Source organism: Stegastes partitus, unplaced genomic scaffold (assembly GCF_000690725.1).
Source record: "Stegastes partitus isolate 25-593 unplaced genomic scaffold, Stegastes_partitus-1.0.2 Scaffold754, whole genome shotgun sequence".
Lineage (NCBI taxonomy): Eukaryota > Metazoa > Chordata > Actinopteri > Pomacentridae > Stegastes > Stegastes partitus.
In genome coordinates, this window is record NW_007578485.1 from 189852 (window position 1) to 216427 (window position 26576).

General features: G+C 40.8%; 2 protein-coding genes and 1 non-coding gene across 3 annotated transcripts; all 3 read right to left on the minus strand.

The window, feature by feature from the left end:
* Positions 1-1423: 1423 nt before the first annotated feature.
* mrpl28 (mitochondrial ribosomal protein L28) lies at positions 1424-5967 on the minus strand. The gene is made up of 6 exons (XM_008291670.1): positions 5837-5967; positions 4548-4859; positions 3550-3702; positions 3333-3467; positions 3138-3224; positions 1424-1889 (listed from the first exon to the last, which is right to left on the minus strand). Exons 2-6 carry the CDS (start codon positions 4830-4832, stop codon positions 1794-1796), a joined length of 756 nt encoding a protein of 251 aa, XP_008289892.1. The 5' UTR covers positions 4833-4859; positions 5837-5967; the 3' UTR covers positions 1424-1793.
* A 1250-nt stretch (positions 5968-7217) lies between these two features.
* trnastop-uca (transfer RNA opal suppressor (anticodon UCA)) lies at positions 7218-7303 on the minus strand. Its single transcript has one exon. It is a non-coding gene; the product is annotated as a tRNA-Tyr (tRNA).
* A 1124-nt stretch (positions 7304-8427) lies between these two features.
* On the minus strand, positions 8428-16120 carry LOC103364523 (zinc transporter 10). The gene is made up of 5 exons (XM_008291671.1): positions 15459-16120; positions 11012-11302; positions 9923-10200; positions 9658-9845; positions 8428-9389 (listed from the first exon to the last, which is right to left on the minus strand). The coding sequence occupies exons 1-5, from the start codon at positions 16084-16086 to the stop codon at positions 9077-9079; spliced, it is 1698 nt and encodes a 565-aa protein (XP_008289893.1). The 5' UTR covers positions 16087-16120; the 3' UTR covers positions 8428-9076.
* Positions 16121-26576: the final 10456 nt, after the last annotated feature.

The window sequence follows — 26576 nt, forward strand, 5'->3', positions numbered from 1 at the left end:
TTAAGATATAAACATCATTTTACACTAACGCAGCTGCTTGAAATAATTATTTTAACCATTTTACCTGACTTGCAGAGTAATAGAATACATAATACAACTCTACATACTAGTAATTTTTTTTTTTTAAATTTGCAGAAAAACAGATGTAATCAGATTAATGATACGTTTAGTGGAAGCAGGAATTATTAGCATGACTTTTAAAATGTATTTGAAAATTCTGACCACAGGAAAGTAACAGTCATTTTTTGATGAGTCTTTTGTCTCATCTTTATTTACATGTTTGGTGTTGAGGCAATCCAAAAGTCACAAAGTAATCAAATTATCAACACATTTTTTCTCCCACAGATATTCAGTAAACATGTTTGAATCATCGCAAATAAATGTAGCTTTCAAAGTTAGACGGTATGCGGCAGTATTTGTCATATGCTCGATCCTCCCCATGCACCTGTGTCATGATATAAGTATGCCAAGAGTTTTTCTTTCTGCGTTTTTATTGTTAGCGTCTTATATTGTGCAGAACACTTTGGTCAACGCATTTCAAACTGTGTTACATTAGACAATCGATTTGACTATTTCATGAAGTGTTGATGAGTTGATGTGTAAAATTATAATCTGTACAGTAAATAATGACTTGTAAGTAATTACTGCTCATGTGCTTTGCTGTATGGTGTTATGCATGGTTACATATAACGAATGGTTAATGTCAACAGTTTTATACTCCCTTATTCCCTACATGACTGGTGCATCGTCTTGCACATGCTGGTTTTGTTGCTTCCAGAGCATCTCATTGTGTCGTTTGCTTTGATCATCTTCACAGGTTTTACAGCATCATGCAAAAGGACTGAAGTGGAAACTTAGCTGGCGAGTAAACACTGGCACATCTAAAAGAATATTGATTAATATACACAAAGTATGTTGTTCTTATAAATAAAATCAAAAGAAATGAAATCAAAATTAAATCTTAATCTGTAAAGATGTAGCAACAATCCAGGTGGTCAGCTTATCCCAGCGTTAAGACTGAAATAAAGATGACTCAAGAACTTACCAGTAAACCCAAGAACTAGTTTGGTGCATTTCCTTGTGTAAAAGAGCAAGTTGTGATTTTTATACTTCTATTTACCAACAAATCAAACTAATGAGATAGATAGTCTTTTATGACATTTACAGATGCTGAATGACAGATTTTCGTACCTTAGGAGAGAACCTGGATAACTGTTTCCCCCTGTGTCTAGTCCTTATGCTAAGCTAAGCTAATTGCCAGTTGGTTCCAGCTCTATAATTACTGTACAGATGATCAATCATACCTATTTCTTTAAGTTATTTTTGCTTACAAACCAGGAGCCTAAACATATTCAGTAAATCTGTGAACTGTATCATTAGTGGTGTGATTAAACTGTCATTTGAACAGACGAGCAAAACAAGGTTTAAGAAATAAAAAGGAAATCTTTATTTTATTTTTTTTTAGGTGTCCTATACTTACCACAGCTGGCTGGGGAGAATTTACACTGATACTGAAGCTTTTCCCTCAATTCCTGAATTACATCATGTAAGACTGTTCACTGTCAGGGGAGATACACCACAACTGAAATAAATATGCTTTAGTCCAATATGACTTCAGTTCTTTGGCCACTTCCACCTTTGTATCCGGCCAGATGGAAATAAAAGCAGAAACTGCAGGAGTTCTCCAGGGCGTGCAGTCAGGACTGAAAATGGTGACTCAATCTCCCACCCCCATCTGGGGAAGCTTGATAGTTCAACCTACTTAATCTTTTAGTCTTAGACGGTTCAGGTGGTCACTTCTTGTCTGTGACATGTGGCTCCAGCATCTTCCTCATGTGAAGCTCCTCCACCAGCTTGTCCACATAGACTTTAAATAAAGGCTCAGGTTCCTGAGAGACAGAATGAAACACCGTTAGAAGGCAAAGAGAAACATTAACTCTACTGTTTCGTTTCTAACAGTTGTAAAGCAAAAGAGTCAAAACTCATGTCTGGTCACTTTAACTTAATAAATCAAAGTAGACTTGTAGGGGGGTGGCTTGTTTTGGACAGAGGATGAACCGTTTGGCTTCTTCGAGGGCCAGTATGATTAACATCCATCCATTATCTATGCACCGCTTAATCCTCACTAGGGTCGCGGGGGGGCTGGAGCCTATCCAAGCTGACTCAGGGCGAAGCCTGGACAGGTCGCCAGTCCATCAAGACAGACAACCAAGCACACTCACATTCCCACCTACGGACAATTTAGAATCACCAATTAACCTCAACATGTTTTCGGAGGAAGCTGGCGAGAACATGCAAACTCCACGCAGAAAGATCCCCGGTGTCCTTACTGGGACGCGAACTGGCAACCTTCTTGCTGCGAGGCAACGGTGCTAACCACCGATCCACCTTGCAGCCAATGATAAACTTAAAAGGGTTTTTTTTTTTTTTTTTTTTTTTAAGAAGTGTGAATCTTGCAAAGCCACTACAGTGGAGTCAAACACTAAAAATATCAAACTAGAAATAAACATAACAGATCCTTTTTTAAAGTGACAATGGCAGTCTCACAAGGTTAAACATGCATAAACAAACAACAACAACAACAACAAACATGCAGTGAGACAAAGAGGAATTAAATGCACATCTTGCAGAGTTTTTTTTTTTTTTAGATTAATATCCCACCTTCTACTCACAAAGAACATAAAATTTGCTATATAAACCAAGAAACACTCTCAAAGAGACTGTTGTGGAAACAGCAATAATCAGATCAACAGTGTCTCCCTATTCTCTGTGTTTATTCATGCCAACTGCACAAATGCATAAATACATAATTTTTAAAAGTTTTAAAGAAAGCATGTGAGCAATCAAGAATGGAACAAGAGCTTATTTATTTGTCAAAGTTATCAAATGTGCAACGATTTAACTCTATTGTGGATGATTTTAACAGCAAAACAAATTTCATGAGTGATGCAGCCTGTGAGAGAACAGAAAATAGTTGTGTTCTTTGCTGTTGTAACACTTAACTCATCGCTGTTCTCTGTTGTACTCAAGTATTGCACAAGCATTACGACTCTTCTGTAAATGTGGTGCCATGATTAAATGTAGGAACGTCAAAAATCGATCACTTTAACAGAAGGCCTCAAAAAGCGACACATTACCTTGTACTCCAGCTGCCTCTGTTTCTCCACGGCCTCCTCCAGATTCAGACCGATCCACTCTGCCTCCTCCTCTGGGATCTCAAACTGCTGCTCAGACAGAATGAAATAAAACAAACACCACATTTGTTTTTTAAACTACCAAAACCTTCCCAACACATTTAGGATACCAAATAGATTCAAACACATGTAACCTACCTTGTATTTGTTGTAGACCTTTTCTCTTGTGACGGGGTCGTCGGGGTAAAGTTCTGTGTCTCTTCGTGCCAGACGAAGCAGCATCGCCCTCTTCAGGTCCATCCCCAGCTTGGAGTTCAGGTCTTCTTTCGGTGTCTAAAAGAAGTTGGACATTAGAGTCACATGGAAAACTCAATCGGGAAAGTCATTTCAGTCTACGAGGATAGTTTCCTCTTACTTTGAGTATATAGAAGTCAAAGCCAAAGGCAGCGTCGATGAAGTTCAGAGTGCGAGCTGTGACTGTGATGGTGAACTTGTGATTGAGGATCTCACTGTACAGGTCTCTCTTAAGCAGCTGTGGTTTCCAGGTCTTCCGCATACGATTGGACATCTAAGCAGAGACACAATTCAGATCTCAGTTAACATTAGAAAGATAATTCTTGGAGTGATGTCCGGAGAACAAAAACTTGGAGCCCATCTGACCCAGAGACTCCACAAGGGTTGGGTTCTATGAACTCCTGCTTGGTGCATCGGCACAGATAACGGTCAGACCCACATTAGGTTGGTGATTCTTGGGTGGCAATATTAAAAGATGGTATGTTAATATCAAACAATTGTTTCTAAATAACAGAAAAAAACAAATATGTGACATCTACTTGACAATCCCCTTTCCTGCAGCAAAAAAATAAATAAATAGAACATGTGAGAAACACTGACAACATTATCCTAATTGAAGAAAAGTATTTTTGAGCTTAATGTTAGTTTACTGATAAAGTTTGAGCTGAATTGGGTTTGAATTCTCAGAAAGCACTAAGGATATTCAAAATAAATAAAATAATATACATTATAAGTGACTGACTTTAACACTTTGAGGTCATGTGATTTTTCCTTACAATGACGTAGTAGTAAAGGTTTGTTCCTTTGACAAAACATAAATAGCATGACTTTAGAAGGCTCGTGTTTACCACTTTGTTCTTTGAATTTCATATCTAAAAATATGTATTCAATGACATTTTTGTTTTTTGGATCACTTTGGTTGGATATAAACCATGTGAGTCTCTACCAAGCTCAGCTGCTTGATGCAGTATCGTTCAAATGAAGTTGCATGACCATCGTGGTACTACAGTCTACCAATCACTGAGTAACAACAACAACAATCACAAATTCAAGAGAAAATCAAAACCCCAACTTTCTGTGGCAACACCAAGACAGAAAATCATCTTCCTGGAGACTCACTTTGTCATTGTTGGCATATCTGTAGCCTGATATCCAGCCTTCTCCTCCCCATAGGCCGTCTTGGGAGTGGGGAGGGTAGTAGATGGGGATTGGGACATCTTGTACCCGTTCCTTCAATCCGGTCTTCGGGTTGGCTCGGTACTCAACACCCAGGGGCCTCCAGTGGACAGGCGTGGGCTCTTTCTTCTCGAGGGACTTGAGGTAGTGTTGAGGGAGACGAGCATAGATGCCCTGCTTCATTTTCAGGGCATCCCACATTTTGGGGGGGTATTTATGCAGAGGCATGATGTATTATGCTTTTAACAGCCAAATCTGAAAGAAAGAAGAGGGACAAGACAAAACATGATCACTTAGTTATTGCAGGCAATCAATCGGAAAATCGGTGGTTCTTTGTTGCCTGGAAGTAGGGAAAATGTTTGAATAAGTCAGTCCAAAGCTGAAACACAAAACTGTCTGTGCACACTGAAATGATTAACCAACAACCAACATTTCAAATATCTATAGCCTAAACAAATCTGAATAATGCCCCTCACAATGTTCAGTTGTTGGTTTAGTGTGTCCAAAAACCACATAATGTTCAATTTACAAAGAGGTAAACTGAAAACGCAACAATATCTGACATTGAAGGAGCAGGAGATAGTGAATGTCTGGCTTTTTCCTTATAAACTGACCTAAATGACAAGCCAGTTTGCATTTTTAGTAGGAACTTTGGGAGCCTTTTTAGTAGGAACTTTGGGAGCCTTATCATTTCAGTTGTTGAATCATTGCTGTTGATCACAAAATCAATCTGATGATGGACTGGAGCACCTGGAGCAGTTTCCCTCTTTGCCTATTTATTTATTTATTTTTTGTTATTTCAGCGTTGTTACCATTTTTCTGTCTCCACACTGGTTGTTTTTGGCCCACATAAAGTATATAAAACAATCACTTGAGACTCAAATAACCTGGGATTGACTAGACGCAACGACAAATAAACAAGGAAAACGTATGGATTAATGGATACTACACTACATGTCTAATGTGATGAGGACAACTTAAGACTGCTAATAGATTCCCTGACACTATAATTGAGTTTCTAGCTCTGGTTGCTTTGACAACATACAACTCTTTAAATGTAATCAGTTTCAATTTCAAGAAACTAACTCACAAGTACAGTTGAATGACTTCCATAACGTTAGCAGGACGCTCACTAACGCAGGCTAGCAACGGAGCTATACATGGGTCAATTTGCTAAAACAAGACTTCTATGCGTCCGATAGACAGTCAAGAATATGTTCAGAAGTTCTTACCGGTAACCTTAACCTCCACCAGACAAGGATTTATGTTTTAAAATGCACGTTATCTCAAATTGAAGCAGGCAAGGACATCGTGCATCTTCCAGTACACAGGTCGACTTCCGCTTTCATCGGTCCGTCTGCACAGACAAGGAAGATGATTGGATGGCGGAGAGAAGATTTTTGCAAATGATTGGCTTACACGGGCTGTCAATCAATATTTTTCTTCCGGGCAAAGGGGATGTAGATAACAATAATCTCGAGTATTTTAAAGTAGAGTTATATTTATTTACATTTTTTGATAGTTAAATTCTATAAATTTCCAACCCTCAGTATACATACAAATGTACACATTTGTACGTTTTTCTTCGTCAGTTTTATTTTATTTTATTTTTAAAAAGAATTCCTGCTGGTCTTTTTCCTTTAGACCTACAATTTTGGATGTATGACAAGCTTTTCAAATTGCATCCCAAATATGCTACAAATATGTGCCACCAGAAGTTTAATTAGAATCATTTAATTTAAATCTACATTACTTAACTTGAATGACTGCATTTATAAAAAATAAATCAGAATTACATAACTCGAAATTTAGAGTATTAAATTGTAACTGAATTCACCTCCATACAGCATTTAAGCTGCATTTTTATTGAGCGTGAAAACAACAAACTTAAATCACTAAATATAAATCTAACAGCAGGCACAGACTTGTCTAAGTAAAAGAGGGTTTCCTGGATTTAAAGTCAATCAGAAGATCTTTAAACAAATTACATTTCTGCATGTTTGCCGTCAAATTTACTCTAAGGTTGTCCTTTTTAAAATTTTCATGAGCTCTTATCCGTTATTCCATTGCATGTCCTGATATTTTATACCGGTTTACTTGGGCAGATATTGTATTAAAGTAAGTATATTGCGACAACACTGTTCCATATTTAACATTTTAAATCAGGTCTTGATTTTCAAATTACATTTTTTGACACAATTATATGCATTTGAACAACTCAAATACAAAAAATGTGATTCAAATTGAATTTTCTAGTGGCACATATTTCTGCCCATACTCTATCAGCTTGTATATTTTGGTATACAAAAAAATAATAATCTTAGTCTGTAAAATAACCCACAATGTTGCTGAAATATACATTTAATTCAGTAAAGTTGCAATATAATAAAGGCATTTGGATGAAGATGAATAGCAGAGAAGATGAGGCCGCTGCTGTGGGGCTTTTATTGTGAAGGGCGGAACTTGACAGGAGGAAATTTTAACGGTTAAAAAGGAAACAAGGAGTCTGGGCTGTTTTCTGTAAATTCAACAAGAAAATACAAGAACGACAAGTGTTCAATACAAAATTCGAACTGCAACGACCACTTCCACAACGTCGGGAGGATGTCATCCGCCCGAAAGGTGGAATTGAACCACTCTGCCGCTAAGCAGCTACAGGTTTGAAGCCTGCACCCCGGACCACCGAGGCTCATCCGGGCATTTTCTAACAGGGCGCACCATGAGTATAAATACCTTAGCTCTGCGGTGTGTGTCTGACTCAGGGTGTAAAAAAAATTACATTTGCTAATTCAGATTTATCAAAAACAGACTGTATAAAGTGTGATTAGACGCTCCATGTCCTGCCTTGTATTTCTGCCAAATAAACATAAAAGCGAGACATGTACTCGAGTCTGTGCTGTGTTATGCAAATTGAGCGCATTCTTATTGGCTGCCTGAAAACACAAACGACGCGTCATCACATGCGACGGACAAACTGCAAACAGAAACCATAGACTTATATTTTATGCTATATATTTTACACAGTCTACGGTAGAAACAGGTGAAACTAATTTTAGAAAACAATTATCGAGTATACAACCATCTTAGCCATTTGAACCATGTCTTTAAGTATACATGTGGAAATATATAATCACACAAACTAAAACAATCACAATGTTGAAATCATTTCTGAGGAGAGACTGTGTGTGAACTGTCCAAGGCAGCTTGGATATATTGTTTTGTACATGTTAAAAAGTAATTCTGGACACAGATTCGCATCACTGCATAGCTAACATTTAATTTGTTTGATTTAGATACACCCATTATTTTGTTAATAATGTAACACTATGGGTCTTTATAGCTTTTCAAGTGCTACAACAAAATGCAACACTGGTTTTATCCTTGTAATGTTTCAAGTGCAATAACAAGTTATCTTTATAACTTTCATCTACAATCCTGCACACCACTCACATCCTGTAATTTGGGTACAGTTATCCATTATATCTACAATTTGTGAAAGGTGTAAATAATCTACTATTGTCTTTATTTTTTACTTTTAATGCAAAATGTTTAAGAATAAGCTTATAAGTTACCAACAAAATGTTTTAAAATGATTTAAAATGTGTCCCTATTATGCTGCATGACCCATTTAATATACCCATATTACTGGATCATTATGATTAACATATTAGTAAGTTGTACTTTATTGTAGCAGTTGGTTGAGGTATTACTAATTTCATCAATTGTCTACTGAATTCACACACTGTTGGGTTAAAGAATCTATAATAATATGTCTTCTTTTCGGTGACACTTCTATTTTCCTGTGTGAGAACATAAGAGACAGTTTAGCATCATCATTTATTTTTGTTTCAATTCAAACATTAGTGAGAATGCAGAGCTTCCAGGTATAAATGAAACAACACTAAAAAATAAAGTCTTCATTTTCACAGATTTTCGCTTGACATTACATAGAAATGTTTGGAGTAGCACCTTGTTAATGTTACAACAACGCTTAAGACGAGATACACTTATTCACATCTGTTCATTTCCCCATCCTCACCCTTTCATCAGCGCATGGATGTTATATGTCATTTACGCTCTTTGCCCTGTAGTCTGGCAGCCAAAGGTCGAATTCTTGAGATTTATGGTATAATGGTAACCCTTGTGCTAGTTAACAAAACAACAGTACAGCCAACACTTCTCAGGTCTTTCTAATGAATTCACTGGACACAAAAAGTTTAATCTTGGTCAAAAATATTATTGCTTCATGGTAAAAAAGAATAAAGTAATAAGACAGTTTGAATTGTGGTCCTTCACAGCAGCTAAACTACACACCGTCTTAAATACTTAAAATTGCTCAAGGGTGACAGGTCCACTCCACTGTAGGTGTCATGATATACAAAACAATGATAAATGATCAGCAGAGAAAAAAACAATATCGCAGAACCTCTTGGCTGTCAGACTACAAGTGTGATTCTTTGGTTAAAACTGAGTCAGACGAAGGTGTTTTCTATGACCAGAGCATGAGGCTCTTCCTTCAGTTCCCCAGACGGTGGCGCAATCAGGCTCCGGGTCTCCTCCTCCAGCAGAGAGCAGCACATATTCCCAGCACAGGCTTTTCCACAGGCAAGGCTGCAGGCCGGGAGAGGAGGCAGGGAGGGGTCCTCTCTGTGGACGAGGGGGGAGGCGTCACCGTCGCTGCCTGCACAGAAACCAGAGCAGGAGGCAAACTCTGGCTGAACGGTGCAGCAGCTCACTCCTACACTCTGCAGCACTTTAGTGACCCCCGACATCAGATCAGCACACCTGGGCACATGAAATTATTTTGCATTAATAAAATGTAGAGTTTTTAATCAGGACAAAACACAATAAGGATAACCAGTGGATATAATATATATATATATATATAATCTAAATATATGAAATTGTTCTTAAAATTTGATGATTTGAGATGGAATAACCCAAATACAAACAAGCTAGAGCTATTTTTCTCCCTACACCAGAAGGATGATGTGGTGCAGTCAGACCATTCTACACATTCATTGTAATGCAAAGACAAACTTCCCCTCTTTACCTGTGTGCAGGAAGCCCAGCGTAGCAGTGCACATGGACAGAAGCCACCAGCAGAGACTCAGTCAGCTGCCAGACGTGAAGGTCGTGCACAGCCTGCACTCCAGGAACACTCGCAATCTTCCGTCCAAGATCAGACACACAAACTTGTGGAGGTGAGGCCTGTAGCAGCAGCAGTCCGTACCGATACACCTGCAGAGATTTGCTTGTAATTAGTGGGTTAATCTACATTTGGTCTTTAAACATGAAATAACCACACAGAGCCTGACCTGTGGCATAGTTGTGGCAATCAGTGTGATCACTGCCAGCAGAGAGAGGCCAGGATCCAGGTAGACCAGGAGGCCACAGGCTCCAGAGCTGTGCAGGAACTGTGGCGTGATCAGCAGCATCACCAGGCTGTTGATCAGAGCCAGAATGGACGTAAAAAGTCCCTGAGTAGCAAAGACGAACGACAGGAAGCAGACTGGCCACTGGGTGATTGGTTCAGATCTCTCAGTGAGATATGATGACTGGCAGGTTGGGGAGGTTTGAGGGACATTTTGACTGTCTGGGATGAGAGAAAACAACGAAACATGAAAAACTTTTGCACATCAGAGCTGATAGGAAATAAAACGGCGAGACATAAAAAAATAAAAAAACAAAAAAACAAAAAACCCCATCACATCTTTGGTCTGTTTTTTGAACAGAGCCCTGAAAAGATATTTCACATAAAGTTCAAACAAATTTAACTCAAATCAATATCAAATTATTGTCAAAAAATAAATTTCTCATTTTGATATTTTTGCACAAAATCACATGCAATTGCTCAAGGGTGATAAATAATAAAATCATTTACTGCCCAGTGAGGGCCTGTCCATATGACTTATTACTACAGACAGAGAAAGTTTTCTCTGTGATTCAAACAACATTTGTTTTGATGGGAAGTTAATTCTTGGAAATGGAAGCAGCAAATGGCAAAAGCACAAAACAAAGACGCTTTAGTAACCGTTCTGGAGCTGCAAGTCAGATGAAGTTTTGATGTTTTGCAGACTCCAGTATGTACCTGTATAACTAGTATTTAAGCTCAATGTCTGCAATTTCAATCCAACTGAACAAAATTTTATCTACCAAGGAAGATTGTGTGATGTGCAGAGCAGCAATTAAAGGACTTTGCTAAGTTTTTTTTGACAGTGTTTTGGACATGACATCTGCAAATACACACATTGCCCATCACAAATAGAAAGTTTTGATTTGGCAACTAAGCCCAGGTTTTAAAAAAACATGTGCATTAAATACGGATGTGTTTTTTTTTTATTGTGGTTTTTGTCTATACTGAAGTGATAATGGGGGACAGCCTACAAAGAGCTGCACTCTCTTACCAACATGTCCCCTGCAGATGTTGCGTTTCAGTCCCTCTGAAACGTCTGTTGAAGGACTTTCACACTCGTAAGCCTTTGGATCTTCAGCACCACTCCCTTCTTCACAGCCATGCAGGTGGACTTCTGGCTGTTGCTGTGGAGTTTGGGAGTCGGTGTCAGGGGCGCTGGAGGTTCCTGGATTACAGAGGAGAAATGCCCCACTGTGGAGCGAATCGTCCACAGCAGACTGGACTTTTGATTGGCTGATGTCTTTGGATTCCTCCTGGCCTATGGATTCCTCTTCAGCCAAGACTGTGGGAGTCGAACAGAGGAATGAAAAACAAACATGGACGCTGTTTGATCTTCCTTACAGCTGAATATACACTGAGCCGCTACATTATGGTAAAATCTGCCTGAGCAATATCATCACCTGGACACATAATGATAATATAATAGCATGCTTTTACACTAACTATCTTAAATTTTTTATTCCATTTTAGTCCTGGTATTAAACATACTTTTGGTAGAAACATGATATTTGTGCCTATAAAATCACATGTAAAACTTTTTTAGCTTGTGTGTTCATGTTACTTATTCAGGGTCTCCATCCAATGAAAATCAAGTGTTTATCTTGTTATAATTTCATTCAGTGTCGTTTTTTTTTTTGCCTCCAGACCTTCTGGGTTTCACCCATAGCAAACCTAAAGAACCAATCCTGCCAGCTTGCAGATCGAATCTTTCATTGTCAGTCTTCTTCTTCAGAATTGAAAATGTACAGCTGAAATACTCCAGTATCACAATTTGTCTTTGTGTGCAGAGCGCAGAGTAGTTTTACAGTGTGAGGGGAGCTGGTGTGCTCGAACTGCAGCAAGTGGTGGAGGAATGGTAGAGAAAGAGGCGGCAACTTTATAGATCTGAACAATCTAAAAGAGGCAATAGACTAGCGTTACATCTAAGCCATTTTAAAACAGGAAGGGATCATTTTTATGGAAAAAAAAAATTCGTTTGAGTGACTTTATAATACAATGATATTCAAAAAAACAATCAAATAATATTTTTATGCTGTTGGAAATTCCAACATTCGAGAGACCAGGATTACAGCAAGGTTGTTTATTGGCATGACATTTCACATGTTTAATGAGTTGTCAACTACTGTAGTTAATTTAAACTAAGCAGAATATGGATCTGGGTGTCCAAGTTGAAAATCTGAGGATCTAGGATCTCCCCTATCTGGTATCACATGAGCTTAGCTCAGCATTTTTACACATTGCTTTTTTAAAAATTATTTTTGTTGAAGAAACTAATGACACATAATGAATTTCTTCATGTACCTGAAGGTGGCTAGTAGGTGGATTTTGTTATCTTTGACCTATGTTAAGCTGTTTCCCCTACTTCTAGTCTTTAAGCTAAGATAACAAGTTTACCATACACTGACAAGCCAAGTCATCATTTTCTGCATAGCGTTTTTAAGATAATGGCTGTTGTACCAAAGTGCTTACCAGTAGAAAGACCTACAGTGTCATTTACGATGTGATTTTTACCAAAACAGTTTACATATTGGGGATTAAAGCCATAAGCAAATCATTGACTGTAATTCTGTCAGTTCAAACTGTGAATGCTCTGCAGCACTGACCACATCAACAGCAAATGGGTTTGTAAAAAAGGTCAAACCCAAATTTATGGGTCTAAAAGTTGGGACAACAGACAAGTGTCCCGAGTTGTTCAGTACAGCAGACCCTCAAATGCAACCGGACAAAGCAGCACTTTTTGTGCTGGGGTTGCTCAAAGGACCAACAGAGGTGACTTCTGCTGCTACTGCAACGGCCAGAGTAGTTGTGGTCGTAAGGTCTCTGGTGCCTGTCGCGGCGGCAATCCCCGAACCCGGTGGTGGCAGCCAGAAGTAAGGGATGCCGTCAAGCTGAAGAAGGAGTCCTATCGGTCATTTTTGGCTTGTGGGACTCCTGAGGCAGCTGACAGGTACCGGCAGGCCAAGCGTGCGGCAGCTCGAGCGGTTGCAGAGGCAAAAACTCGGGTCTGGGAGGAGTTTGGGGAGGCCATGGAGGAGGACTATCGGTCGGCCTCGAAGAAATTCTGGCAAACCGTCCGGCGCCTCAGGAGGGGAAAGCAGCTCTCCACCAACACTGTTTACAGTGCAGGTGGGGACCTCCTGACCTTGACTGGGGAGGTCGTTGGGCGGTGGAAGGAATACTTCGAGGGTCTCCTCAATCCCGCCGTCACGTCTTCAGAAGAGGAAGCAGAGACTGTGGACTCAGAGGCGGACTCATCCATCACCCGGGCAGAAGTCACGGAGGTGGTTAGAAAGCTCCTCGGTGGCAGAGCTCCAGGGGTGGATGAGATCCATCCTGAATACCTCAAGTCTCTGGATGTTGTGGGACTGTCCTGGTTGACACGGGGGTTGACCGGGGTGGTGGTCCCTCTGTTTAAGAAGGGGGACCGGAGGGTGTGTTCCAACTACAGAGGGATCACACTCCTCAGCCTCCCCGGTAAGGTTTATTCCAGGGTACTGGAGAGGAGGATCCGACCGATAGTCGAACCTCGGATTCAGGAGGAGCAGTCTGGTTTTCGTCCCGGTCGCAGCACACTGGACCAGCTCTATACCCTCCATCGGGTGCTCGAGGGCTCATGGGAGTTTGCCCAACCAGTCTACATGTGTTTTGTGGATCTGGAGAAGGCATTCGACCGTGTTCCTCGTGGTGTCCTGTGGGGGTGCTTTGGGAGTATGGGGTCCAGGGCCCTCTGTTAAGAGCTGTCCGTTCCCTGTACGACCGCAGCAGAAGCATGGTTCGCATTGCCGGTTATAAGTCAGACCTGTTCCCAGTGCGTGTTGGCCTCCGCCAGGGCTGCCCTTTGTCACCGGTTCTGTTCATTATTTTTATGGACAGAATTTCTCGGCGCAGCCAGGGGGAGGAAGGGGTTCGGTTTGGGAACCACAGAATTTAATCTCTGCTGTTTGCAGATGATGTTGTTCTGTTGGCTTCATCAAACCAGGACCTTCAGCGTGCACTGGGGCTGTTTGCAGCCGAGTGTGAGGCGAGCGGGATGAGGATCAGCACCTCCAAATCCGAGGCCATGGTTCTCAACCGCAAAAACGTGGCTTGCCCTCTCCGGGTCGGTGGAGACTCCTTGCCTCAAGTGGAGGAGTTCAAGTATCTTGGGGTCTTGTTCACGAGTGAGGGGCGGATGAAATGTGAGATTGACAGACAGATTGGTGCAGCGTCTGCAGTATTGAGGTCGCTGTACCGGACCATCATGGTGAAGAGAGAGTTGAGCAAGGGAGCAAAGCTCTCGATTTACCGGTCAATCTACGTCCCAACCCTCACCTATAGTCATGAGATCTGGGTAATGACCGAAAGAACGAGATCGTGGATACAAGCGGCCGAAATGAGTTTCCTCCGCAGGGTGGCTGGGCGCACCCTTAGAGATAGGGTGAGGAGCTCAGTCACACGGGAGGAGCTCGGAGTAGAGCTGCTGCTCCTCCGCATCGAAAGGAGCCAGTTGAGGTGGCTTGAGCATCTGCTTCGGATGTCTCCTGGACACCTCCCTGGGGAGGTGTTCCGGGCGCGTCCCACCGGGAGGAGACCTCGGGGAAGACCCAAGACACGCTGGGAGATTTTGTCTCCCAGATGGCCTGGGAACGCCTAGGGGTCCCCCTGGACGAGCTGGGGGAGGTGTGTGCGGATCGGGAAGTCTGGGCGGCTTTGCTAAGGCTGCTGCCTCCGCGACCCGACTCCGGATAAGCGGTAGAAGATGGATGGATGGATGGGATTAAAGTCGTACAATAGGTATATAAAATACTACATTACCTGGCTTTACTTATTAAGGCTGAGAATCTACAGTGTTATAAATTATGGATAATAACACAACTCTTGTAATATAGCTAAGACCCTGATAATCATGAATACTGGCCAAAATTCCCTCATTCTTGTAAAAACAGAGCTTCCCACGCATCTTCCAGCAAAACACAGCAGAAACAGATGCTTCTCAGTTCAAGGACAGCACATTTTCAGATTACAAAAAGGGGCCTTTTATTATGTAAACAGTTTGCACAATAAAAGCCTGTGAATTAAGCATCGTGCTCCACTCCCCTTTTGTACTCTGCAAATTCTGTCAACCTTCTCATCTTAACTCTGCAAGACGAGTGTGTTTCTGATCATATCAATCTTTCTTCAAAGTCAAATCAACACGAGAAACCTCATTAGATCCATAGTACATTGTTGTGCTATGTATGAATGCATTGTACCTGTTAAATAAATAAATAAATAAATAAAAAATAAATAAATCTGTGGTTTGCAGTCTGAAACTTGTGAATCTGCAGGTTTCCTATGACCTCCTTTGATTTCTTTGTTTAGGGTGCATGCCCAACCTGAAAATGCAGGTGAAAAAATAAAGCTCCCTCAAGCTCTCTTTTTCATATTTCTGCTCATTCACCACTCTTCACTCATCTTACCTTTGTGGTTCACTTGCAGGTGACATTCAGTCTCCAGCTGCCTGCCGCCTGCTGGCCTCTCGTCCCGCAGCTGATCCCAGTTCAGCCCAAACACCAGCATCTTATGGAGCAGGCCGGCAGCTCCGACCGCCACCAGCAGCAGGGGGTGCTGCACCGGGTGTGGCTCCAGAGAAAAACTGACAATTTCCAGTAGGTAGGAGATACACAGAGAAGCCAGGAGGAGGGCGGAAACGAAAACCCCCACGGCCTGGATCCTGCTGCTGGAGTAGTTCAGACCGCAGGTTGGAGCTGCAGGAGAGACTTTTTGGTCGACCAGTGAAGCTGCCTCATGGTTGGTCTGATCTGGGATGGCTGATCCTTCGATGGTGGTCTGGATACCAGGTGGAGGAGTGATGGATGACTCTTCTAAAGAGGAGGAAGCAGGTGGAGGAGACGCAGAGGAGTCCAGAGAGGAGAGCGGAGGTTTGATTGCAGTCTGATGGAGAGGAAGAGTCATGTGCATGAGGACGAAGAGCGTGTGGAAACCATCCACCAGCGTGATGAGGGATTTACACAGCTGACTGATGGCGATCTCACAAATCAGCAGCAGGACGGTCCCTCCCAGCATGCACCAGTGTAGCACCCTCATACCTGCAACTGAGAGGGCAGAGCTGCAATAAGATACATTCAAACACAAAGAATCACTCACATCCTCTATGTTGTGTGTTTTTAAAGGAGGCAAAAACAACAACAACAACAACAACAACAACAACAACAACAACAACAACAACACACAAATAAAGAGAAATCTGACTTCATCAGTGATTGGTATTTGCTCCTGACATGAGAAGTGGTTTGTGTCTTTTTGCAGAAGGCAACAATACATTTTGGATGTGTAGTGTTCAGTGATCACAAATAATTGTTAAAAATGTTGTCTAGCATCATCTGGAGACATGCATCACATAGATTTTCCTCCACATAGTTCATTTTCCAGGTCTAAAATTTCCTGCTCTGTGCATATTGAGGTCGGATTTCACAAATAATAACCACATTTAAGTGATCCTTATTAGAAATGGTCCTTATTTAAAATTTGTTCATGCACATATCAAGTTTTTGCAAGACAAGAAAACTGACATGAAGTTATTCAGAAGGTGAATACAAACCGTGTCATTGCTGCAACTGCGACCTGTTTAATGATTTTGACTTTTCTTGTCCAATATTTCAGCAAACACAACAAACACTAGCTGAAGTGAGTAATCGGTAAAAAATTCTATAAACTTTTTAAAGCTTGCAAAGAATCGCGATAAGTCTCTAAAATATTTATTATATCTACTGTAAGCTGCTGTTTGATGTTCTGTGTGCTTGTTTTGTCCATTTGAAGTGAATTCATTGTCAATGAATGCTGCAGATCCTGATCCTTAAAGTTCAAAAGTTACATTTAGGTTTTTTTCAGTTGTTTGTCATTTAAAACGATCCCCCTGTCCTGAAGACGTCTATGCTTTCCAGTGGAATGTTGCAGCACACGCAGTAACCACATACCACTGATTAGTTATGGTGCAACCATGACCCCTGAGCATGAGGCCCCAACCTGCAGAGAGCAATGTACAGTTTAATGCCTCAGTAAGTTTATTACTGTAACGTACACTGAATGCAGCCTTCGTGCATTGAGTGTTCTACTTTTGGTACTTGGATATTTAAGATTTGCAAAATAGTTTTTCTGCTCTGTGGTACTTGTACTTCAACCAGCATATAACACACAAAAAAACTTTGCACAAGCGGCGCAAATGCAACAAATGTAGTCAAAAGTTGAATTACCCAAGAGAAGTGGGAGACCCTCGGCCAGCAATCAAAGGCAAGTTGGATTCCTGGCTGTGATCTGTGCGTCCGAATCAGAAAAATGTCATTCATCGTGCTCACCATCTCTCCCTCTCTCTGTCCCACCACACTCCTCCTCTGCTCTAATCACAGTCATGTGAGCCGGGCAGGGGGGTGGCTGCTATCGTCCTCTCCTCAGTCATCCCTGTTTGCATTCCCTCCTCAGCTCGTTGGTGGGAGAAAACGCGTTCAGCGGACAAAGCCCACCCACTCTCTGTACACTCCCCTGAGTAGATCAAGTGAAGCTAATTTGCACTAATTAAATCCCCATTGTGTTGTCAGGATTACATAACCAGATCACATCAGAAGGTGAGACCTTCTGAGCTCTATTAGCCCTCAGAGCGTTTAGGATGCCTGCAGTATTATAGAGGCCTTACAGATGGGCTCACCAGAGGAGAGCAGAAAACCATAAAGCTTGACGTGTGCGCTGTTCAACACGCTGCTGTCTGTCTGTATCTTAGCAATGGTCAAATCAAATCAAATCAAATTTTATTAATATAGCACTTTTCATATGGTACAGCAACACAAAGTGCTTTACAGCATTTTAAAAACAACATAGCATTTAAAAACATATCATTTACAAACATTAAAACATTTAAGAGTCTTGTAACAGAAAACCCGTCCCTCCCACCCTCCATGCTTACATATACACATATGGCACATGCAGTCACACACATGCGCACAGACACACACACACCGCTTGACTAAAGGAAGCATGGCATGGCACTGAGGGATTGTGGGAAACGCTACCATTGGGGCCGTCCACACCGGGAGGAGTCGCAGACCATGACCACTGGGGGCGCCGACACCCGGACCCCCCCCCTCCCCCAACCAGCAGACAGGGGGATCCCCACAACGAGGTGGGGAGACACCAGGTGATGTTTTATCACTCAGGCTGACTGCAGGGAAATAATTGTAGGATACTGTGTGTACAGGCTACAGATTATTATGTTACTGCTGTAAAACAGAGCTGAACCCTGATGTGGGTTTTCCACCCCACAGTTAACCCTATTCAGGACTTTTGGGGTCTTTTGGACCCCGGGCCTTTTAGTTTAGGTGACAGGTATTGTTTTGTTTTTTTTATTCTTGAAGATTTTTTTTTTTAAATATAAAAAGAGGGACATTTGTCATGCATGTGGAACCAAAAATACGTCAGCTTATCAGAAACTTTACTTAACACAGTATAAAAGTCTATAATGAATACCAACAAATGTTCACACATATTCTTTCTAGGGGTCCAAAAGATCTTCTGGCAACATGAAAGTCCCTAACAGGGTTAATAAGAGTGGACAGTGTTGTTAAACAATGCATTAGTTCACTCTTGTTCTGTCCCCTGTTGACTTGTGATAACCACTTCATTATATCATTTGCAGCAGAAGTTGGCAGGTCGTTTCAGTCAAGGATCAGTTTTTAGGTGTTTTCTAGGAAAGGGCGAAATGCTTCCTGCAGATATGTTTTCATTTTTGGCTTTGGTTATTTCCTTTAACTATTCTAGGACTGCATCAAAAGGCAGGTGAGTAACAGTAGTGTGTTTCTATGTCTTTAGTTGTGTTGCACTATGTAAATATAGAGTAGGTTGTGTTAGGTGCCACAAGCTCACGCTTATTTGAATTTACATGATCCTTGCGATTACTTATCTACAGGCTACTGGTGAAAAAGTATGTTTTTCTGTTAAACTTAAGCTAGGTTGGGGTGCCAGATTTATCCAACCAATGATTTACAGGATCGGTTTGATACTAGATTAAAAAGAAATTAATAATAAAAAGTGTATATTCTCAATTTCAACATCTCCAAATGTCTCTAAATGTATTACGTTCCCCTTTGATTTATGGTTATTTCAATAAAAAGTCATTCTAACTGAACTGTGGATAATTTATGCAGGACATCCAGGATTCTTCCATTATCTTGGGTTAGATGGAAAACTTTCCAACCTAATTTTTGGCTTATCAGCAGCCACTATGCTCACAACAATAAAAGTTATGTAAAAACTGATAAAAGTTAGCCACACTCAGAAACTGGTCACAGCAGAGCAAATAAAGGTGTAGCAACACTGTAGGATATCATGACAGATCAGATCAACTTACCTTTTCTACTTTATGGAATGTAAATATATGAGTTTTACAAATTTCTAGTTAATTGAACCGTTAAGGTGTTTTTAAAGTTTTATTTTCAGACCACATTAGAGATTCAAAACATGAGGTCTTATAACTGGAGGCATTCTGACTTAGTGGAATGAATGAATGGATGAGCATTTACTCAAACCAATAAATACAGTTTATGAGACACAAAACTAGCAAGTAAGCAGATATCCCAGCATGCACTGGTTGAGAGCAAAAATGGAAACTGGAATTGACCAGACAATTTGAGAATACTCCACACGGGGATGTGTTAGCAACCTGTAAATCTCAAGGACGCCTTGCTGGAACCTTACCATGCTTTATTGTCTATTTTACTATTAATAGAAATATAATGTTCAAAATTAAACATTTCACTATATTGAATGAGACTTAAAAGTATGGATTGAGACCATAAACTCATTAGAAAATGTTTACTTAGGTGCAAATAAAGTTAAAAGTTGGGTTGTTGTCTTATTTACTTCTATAAAATCCAGTTCTTTTTGCAACCAGAGGAGCTGCCCCCTGCTGGCCGTTAGCCAGAATGCAGGTTTAAAGCACTCACTTAACTTTTCAGACTCAGAGGCCATGTCCATCCTTTATATACAGCCCATGGACAGCACTAGGATAGTTGCTTCCTCGTTTGCATTAAGCTAAAGTGTCATCTGGCTGTAGTAAATTGTTATTGTTATTATATCATTTTTATTAACATTGTTAGCTCTTTAGAGCTCTGTGGATGTGGTGCACCCTAGCTGTGCCCCTCTCATCATTGATGATGCTGCCGTCCCATCAGTCCCTGCTCCTGTGTGCAGGGGTTTGTTTCAGTCCACTGGACTGCGAATCAACAGGCCAGATAGGGGCTGACACCTCAGATAAATCCCTACTGTTCCACCAGCATGCCAGCACATTCCTGAGGTGCGGTTAAGCCCAAGGAAAGACCCAGCGAGGAAGCATTTGATCACTTGCCACTGTCCCCAAACTGAAAGAGGGGCCACAGACCTGACAGCATGGTTAAATCTTCAGCACCCACAAATCTGCCCGTAGCACTGGCTGTTCTTTCCCGTGGGAGCATTACTTTAAATTGAGTGTTTTTGCACACTTTAAGGCAGTCTGAAAACACACAACACTGGCATATTGTTGTCAAGTAAAGTTGTGCACACATCCAACAGACATGGAGCAACCTCAAGGTCTGGTTTCTGTTAGCTCCTGACAGAAATAGTTTGCTTATTAGCTGCTAAGTGCTCCACAGTTTTTACCAGCTTTAATGTAACTGTCTGTCAGAAGTGAGTACACCCCTTGACAAAATCAATGAAAGGTGAAAAGACTTCAAACAGCATCAGCTCCCTATATTTGTAATTTTTTGTAAACTGGCAAGTACAGAGTTTCTTATAAGCAGTCAAAAAATACACATACAGAAAGATGATAATAAAAATACAAGGCCTGAAGTAAAAACTGACACATGAGTTGGAAAACTTGTCATCACTGAAACAAAACTGAGTGCAGCTGTGATTTCCAATTAGCCCAGCTATATGGACATGATTATAAATGATCTGTTCTGTAAACGTTAATATCCTGGACCTATTTGCTGTGTCGGCATCATGGCTTCACATGAAAGATAAATTACGATTACAAACCTGATTCTGAAATTTCACAAAGGTTGAAAAGGATACAGGAGACTGATGACCAACTAAACATCTGCAGTCGAAACACAGTCGCAGCGGTAATCAGAAGGCACAGAATGAGATTCGAGGAGCAGCTGCTGTCCCAAAATGAAGCCACGGAAAGTGTCTTACTTGCACAATCTAGCTTTAAAAAACAGGTGGCTGAGTGCTCCAAACTTCACACAGGGTTATCAGTGCAAAGCAGAGTTTCTGTGACAACTCATTGCATCAACCTTGAATGGCATCCAAGGAAAAATAACCAAAAAGACATTGCTTGCTCTTTGGCAGCAAACTACAAGATTACATTTTGGTGAAGGACACAATGAGAAGCCTGATGAATACTGGCAATACATTACAGGATACAGAATAAATTAGTTTTGTTCAGTAGTGGTCCAGCATGTTTGACATGAACCTGGCCAGGACTACCACAGGGAATGCATAGTTCCAACAGTGAAACACAGAGGTGGGAGTGAGATGACATGAAGCTGCATAAGTGCAAAAGTTGTTAAGGACACAGTGTTTGTAGAAAGTGTTGTTCTGTTTGGAATTTCTTTCTTTCTTTTTTTTTTAAAGTTGGAAATATGGGTGCTTTTTGTATCTTTTTGTGAAACATCATCAGATTGGCTTCCTATAATTTTTATTTGGTTTTCAATGGATGTGAGGAATCTTAGAAATTGCTCACAAAATTCACTGCAAACAGCTACTTGAGTTGAACATATTGCCATTTTGAAAAGTTTAGACAATTCTTGTCACTTAATAACCTACAACAGCCGGACAATAAACAAACAAGCTACATTAATAGACAGTTAGTTGTTGTGAAATGAATAATATAAATTAAATTATCTGAAAAGAGAGAGGTTCAACTCTTTAAAGCACATTAATACCCCAAATAATTTAATAAAATTATTATTTAACTTTAGCCACCCGTAATTTTAGTACTGAAAGCCAACTTGAACATGGTTTGTTTTTAGAATTCTTTTACCAATTGCTTGCCAATTAAAGTTTTCTTAATCTGTATTTTATCTATTTTTCTGTAAGTCCTTACTGTTGTTTCTTTGAGCAGCTGCTGCCGTGATCCCAAGAATTTCGTTCGCCCAGTTTGATCCAGTGTTCCTCTGCGCAGATGAAAAATAAATTCCTTTGAACCTTTCTTCACCAAAGCACAATGCAGTCAATATTTATCAAAAATATTCATCGAACAACATACCTGATTCTGCTCCAGTGTGACTCCTTGCTGAGAATAGCGTCTTTTTTCTTTTCTTTTTTTTTTTTCACCTAAGACTGAGGAAATGAAACATCTGTGGAGGTATTTCATAGAAAGAAAACTTGGTGGACTCTTCAGCCTTTCGCCCTGAGGTGCACAATCACATGTTTCATAGAGAGACGGCTCTCAGGCGATTCACCGGCCATATGATTAGCTGAGAAAAACAGAAAACAAAGAAGAAGAGACAGAGCACGAGGAAATGTTTTATTTCGATTACAAGATATGCAATAAAATTCAAATCTTCTGCTGAAAAAGTGGCAAAGTTAGTTTGGAACCAATCAGAAAGCCTACAAAACCTAAAGTGAACAACAGCAAACTACTCTCACTGCATGGCAGATGTGTGTGTGTGTGTGTGTGTGTGTGTGTGATTATAGGAATTTGTGAGAGAAAGGATTCAACTTTTTGCTTTCATGTGGGCTTAAAACTAATGGACTGGCAACATCTGCTTTAAACACAGTCATTTTGTTATTTTAGGGGTTAAAAATGAGAAGTTTTAGTAAAAGACAGGGACAGCGTTATGCATTTAGGCCAGCGGTCCTCAATCTAAGGGGCTGGATCTTTCAAAGGCGCTGCAGGCAAAACTAATGGTCACAAGACAATTGAAAGAATAATCTGACATTTTGAGACGGCCAGGAGTTAAAGTGGGCCTGAACGACACAGCACCTTTGGTTAATAAGTAAATAAATGTAATTCACACATAATAAAGTCAAGCACGTAAATCATTTGTGTCCTGCAGATTGATGTTGTCACCCCACTGCCTCAGTACACATCCTTTGTCCATTCTCATTCCCTCCCTTCAGAGGATTCATGCATACAGATGTTAATAAACTCATGGGATGTAATGTCAGCATCTAGTCATGTAAAGAAGGTCAGTGAGCACGAACGCGGTGGCATTTTTTTTTTTTCTGCAGTGGTAGATAATATTTCATGCAACTTTCCAGACAGGGCTCAACAAATATCACCAAACACACAAACTGCCTCACCCCTTAATGGGGACAAGGACAGCTGTAGTTGGAGTTGGAACCAAAATGTTAAGTATTCTTTTCTCATGTTAAATCAGTGAATAACGACCTAATTCTGCCCTGCATGAACTTTTTGGGGGGTTTGTAAATGTATGAATATGGACCTGGGGAATTCTCATTGCAGGACCTCTATGGAATATTAGAGACATCTCGTGAAGTCTTCCTGACTGAGTAGACCCCAAACTTCTTTGGCCGTAGTGTGTGATCGGTCAGATTAATCCAATTCTGATAGTTTCTTTTGTAAAATGTTCTCCTAATTGCATGATGCATTCACTTGCAGTTGGCAGGACTGACAGCGAAAGAGGATTTTCTAAGACAAACAATAAAAAAACACTACAGATACAACAACAAATCCACAAGGTGTCTACATGAAGATCTTAGGGCTCCCCCACCTGCCAAATCCCATGTTAACCTATTTATACAGTTGAAACCAGAAGTTTACATACACTATATAAAAAGACATAGCCTTTCATTTTTCTCACTGTCTGATATTAAATCAGACTAAACGTTCCCTATTTGAGGTCAGTTAGTGTCGTGGAAATTCTGGAAGAGGTTGATGTAGGATGAGGAACCCAACACACCGGAGACTCAGATGACTTAGGTTGAAATACGGTTTACTGATATATTAGAGAAAAGTGACACCAACAGATCAAGCATCAGCATCAGTTCTCTCTCACAGCTTTAGTCTTCTATCCTCCTCCAGTGGGAGCCACATCCAGATTTATGGGTAAAAGGGAAACAAAGATAAGTCGGTGCCTGAGTATAATCTGGCCCTGAGAGGTGCAGGCAGAGCCTCCTACAATGAGGTTAACATGAGGTCAAGAATGTATAGAAAAAATACACATCTGCACACATCTGCTTCAAGCACTACATTTACCTAAGGAGAGTATTTTTTTCCTTCACAGTTACGATTACTAAAATTATTTCTATTCGCTACCAGAATAATGAGAGAGAGAAATTTTTTATTACTTTCTTCAAAGTCATAAGTTTACATCCACTAAGACGCCTTCAAACTATTTGGGAAAGCCCAGATGATGGTGTCATGGCTTTGAAGTTAACTGACAACATGTGAGTTAATTGGAGGCAAACCTGTGGATGTATTTTAAGGCACACCTCAAACACTCTGCTTCCCTTTGTAACAACATGTGAAAATCTAAAGATATCAGCCAAGATATCAGGAAGAGAACTGTGGACCACCACAAGTCTGGTTCATCCTTGGATACAATTCCCAGATGCCTGAAGGTTCCACATTTATCTATTCAAACAATTATAAGCAGCTGTAAACACCATGGGAATGTCCAGCCATCACACCTCTCAGGAAGGAGACGGGTTCTGTGTCCCAGAGGCGAACGTGTTTTGGTGAGAAATGTGCGTATCAACCCCAGAACAAAAGCAAAAGACCTTGTGAAGCTGCTGCTGAAGCTGGTAAAAGAGTGTCATTATCCACAGTGAAACCAGTCCTGTACCGACATGGGCTGGAAGGACACTCAGAGAGGAAGAAGACATTACTCCAAAAGCAACATAAAAAAGCCAGATCACAGTTTGTAAATGCACACAGAGACAAAGAGCTTAATTTCTGGAGACACGTCCTGTGGTCTGATGAAACTAAAATTTAACTGTTTGGCCACAATGACTATCGTTACATCTGGAGGAAAAAGGGGGGAGCTTGCAAGCCTGAGAACACCATCCCAACTGTGAAGCACGGGGGTGGCAGCATCATGCTGTGGGGGGGTTCTGCTGCAGGAGGGACTGGTGCACTTCATGAAATAAATGGCATCATGAGGAAAGAACATTATGCGGAAATATTGAAGCAACATCTCAAGACATCAGCCAGGAAGTTAAAGCTTGGACAAATGTCCCCAAGCATATCGCCAAATTAGTTACAAAGAGGCTTATGGACAACAAAGCCAATGTTTTGGAGTGGCCCATAGTAGAGCCCTGATCTCAATCCTGCAGAACATTAGTGGGCAGAGCTGAAAAGTCGTGTGCAAGGAAGGCAGCTTACAAATCTGACTCAGTCAGACCAGTTCTGTCAGCAGGAATGGGCCAGAATTCCAGTAAACTATTGTGAGAAGCTTGTTGAAGGAAACCCAAAACATTTGACTCAAGTCATACAGTTTAAAGGCAACGCTACCAAATACTAAGGAAATATGTAAACTTCTGACTTTGAAGAGAGTAATAAAAAATGCTCTCTCATTATCCTGGTGTTAGCAAACAGAAATAATTTGGGTAATCCTAACTGACCTGAAACAGGAAAAGTTTAATCTGATTTCATGTCAGACAGTGAGGAAAAAAAGGTTATGTGTCTTATTATGCAGTGTGTGTAAACTTCTGGTTTCACCTGTATATAAAGTGACTTCCAGCAGATGGTTAGCTTAGAAAAACATGATGCTTTCACACAAAAAAGTTTTTTGTTTTTTTTCCCCCTGTAGAGCAACCAGGTACTGCGTCAGGAGTCTAAAGAAATGCTCAAATGTCTTATACAACAAAGGATAAGGCAGACTGGGTCAACCTTGTCAGTTAGTTTTCATAATTATCAAAAAACAGTTAACTCTTTGTTATTGTGGCAATTCCACATGTGGCTATGGTTAGGAAATTCAACACTAAAGTGACTTCAAAGTTGAGCTGCTACATGTTATTTTCTCAACACTTGACTGAAACGGAAGTTACCTTCCTACCCTAAAGACAAAAATATAGCTACTAAAAACTATCCAGGCAGCAGTTATCTCCCTCCAAAAAATAACCAACAAAACTTGAGGCACATTTAAACTCACTGGAGGCGCCTGTCAGTGTTTCAGGGTAATTAATGCCACATTACAATAACTTCGGACTTTCTCACATCATTGTTCAGGGCAGATTAGCGGCGTCTGGAATTCTTACAGTAACACATACAGAACCGAGCTCCCGCCCTGTACTCCACACCCTCCCCACCCCCGGAGAGACTCCTCACCCCTTGTGATGTGGGAGCGCAGAGGGGTGAGGGGGTTCAGACGATGGGCGAGTCTCAATCCCTGTCATTCTGTCTTGTACTGACCTTGATCGCTGTGTAGTTCAGCCAAACAGCAACTGCTAAAATCAGTTTTCATTTTATTGTTTAAGGCTTAAACACATTGAATTACCGAGATCATAGGAGGGAAACATAAAGGAAGATCAAGAGGAACATCTGGAGCATAAACATGATTTTGGGTCGCAGAAGGGTGTTT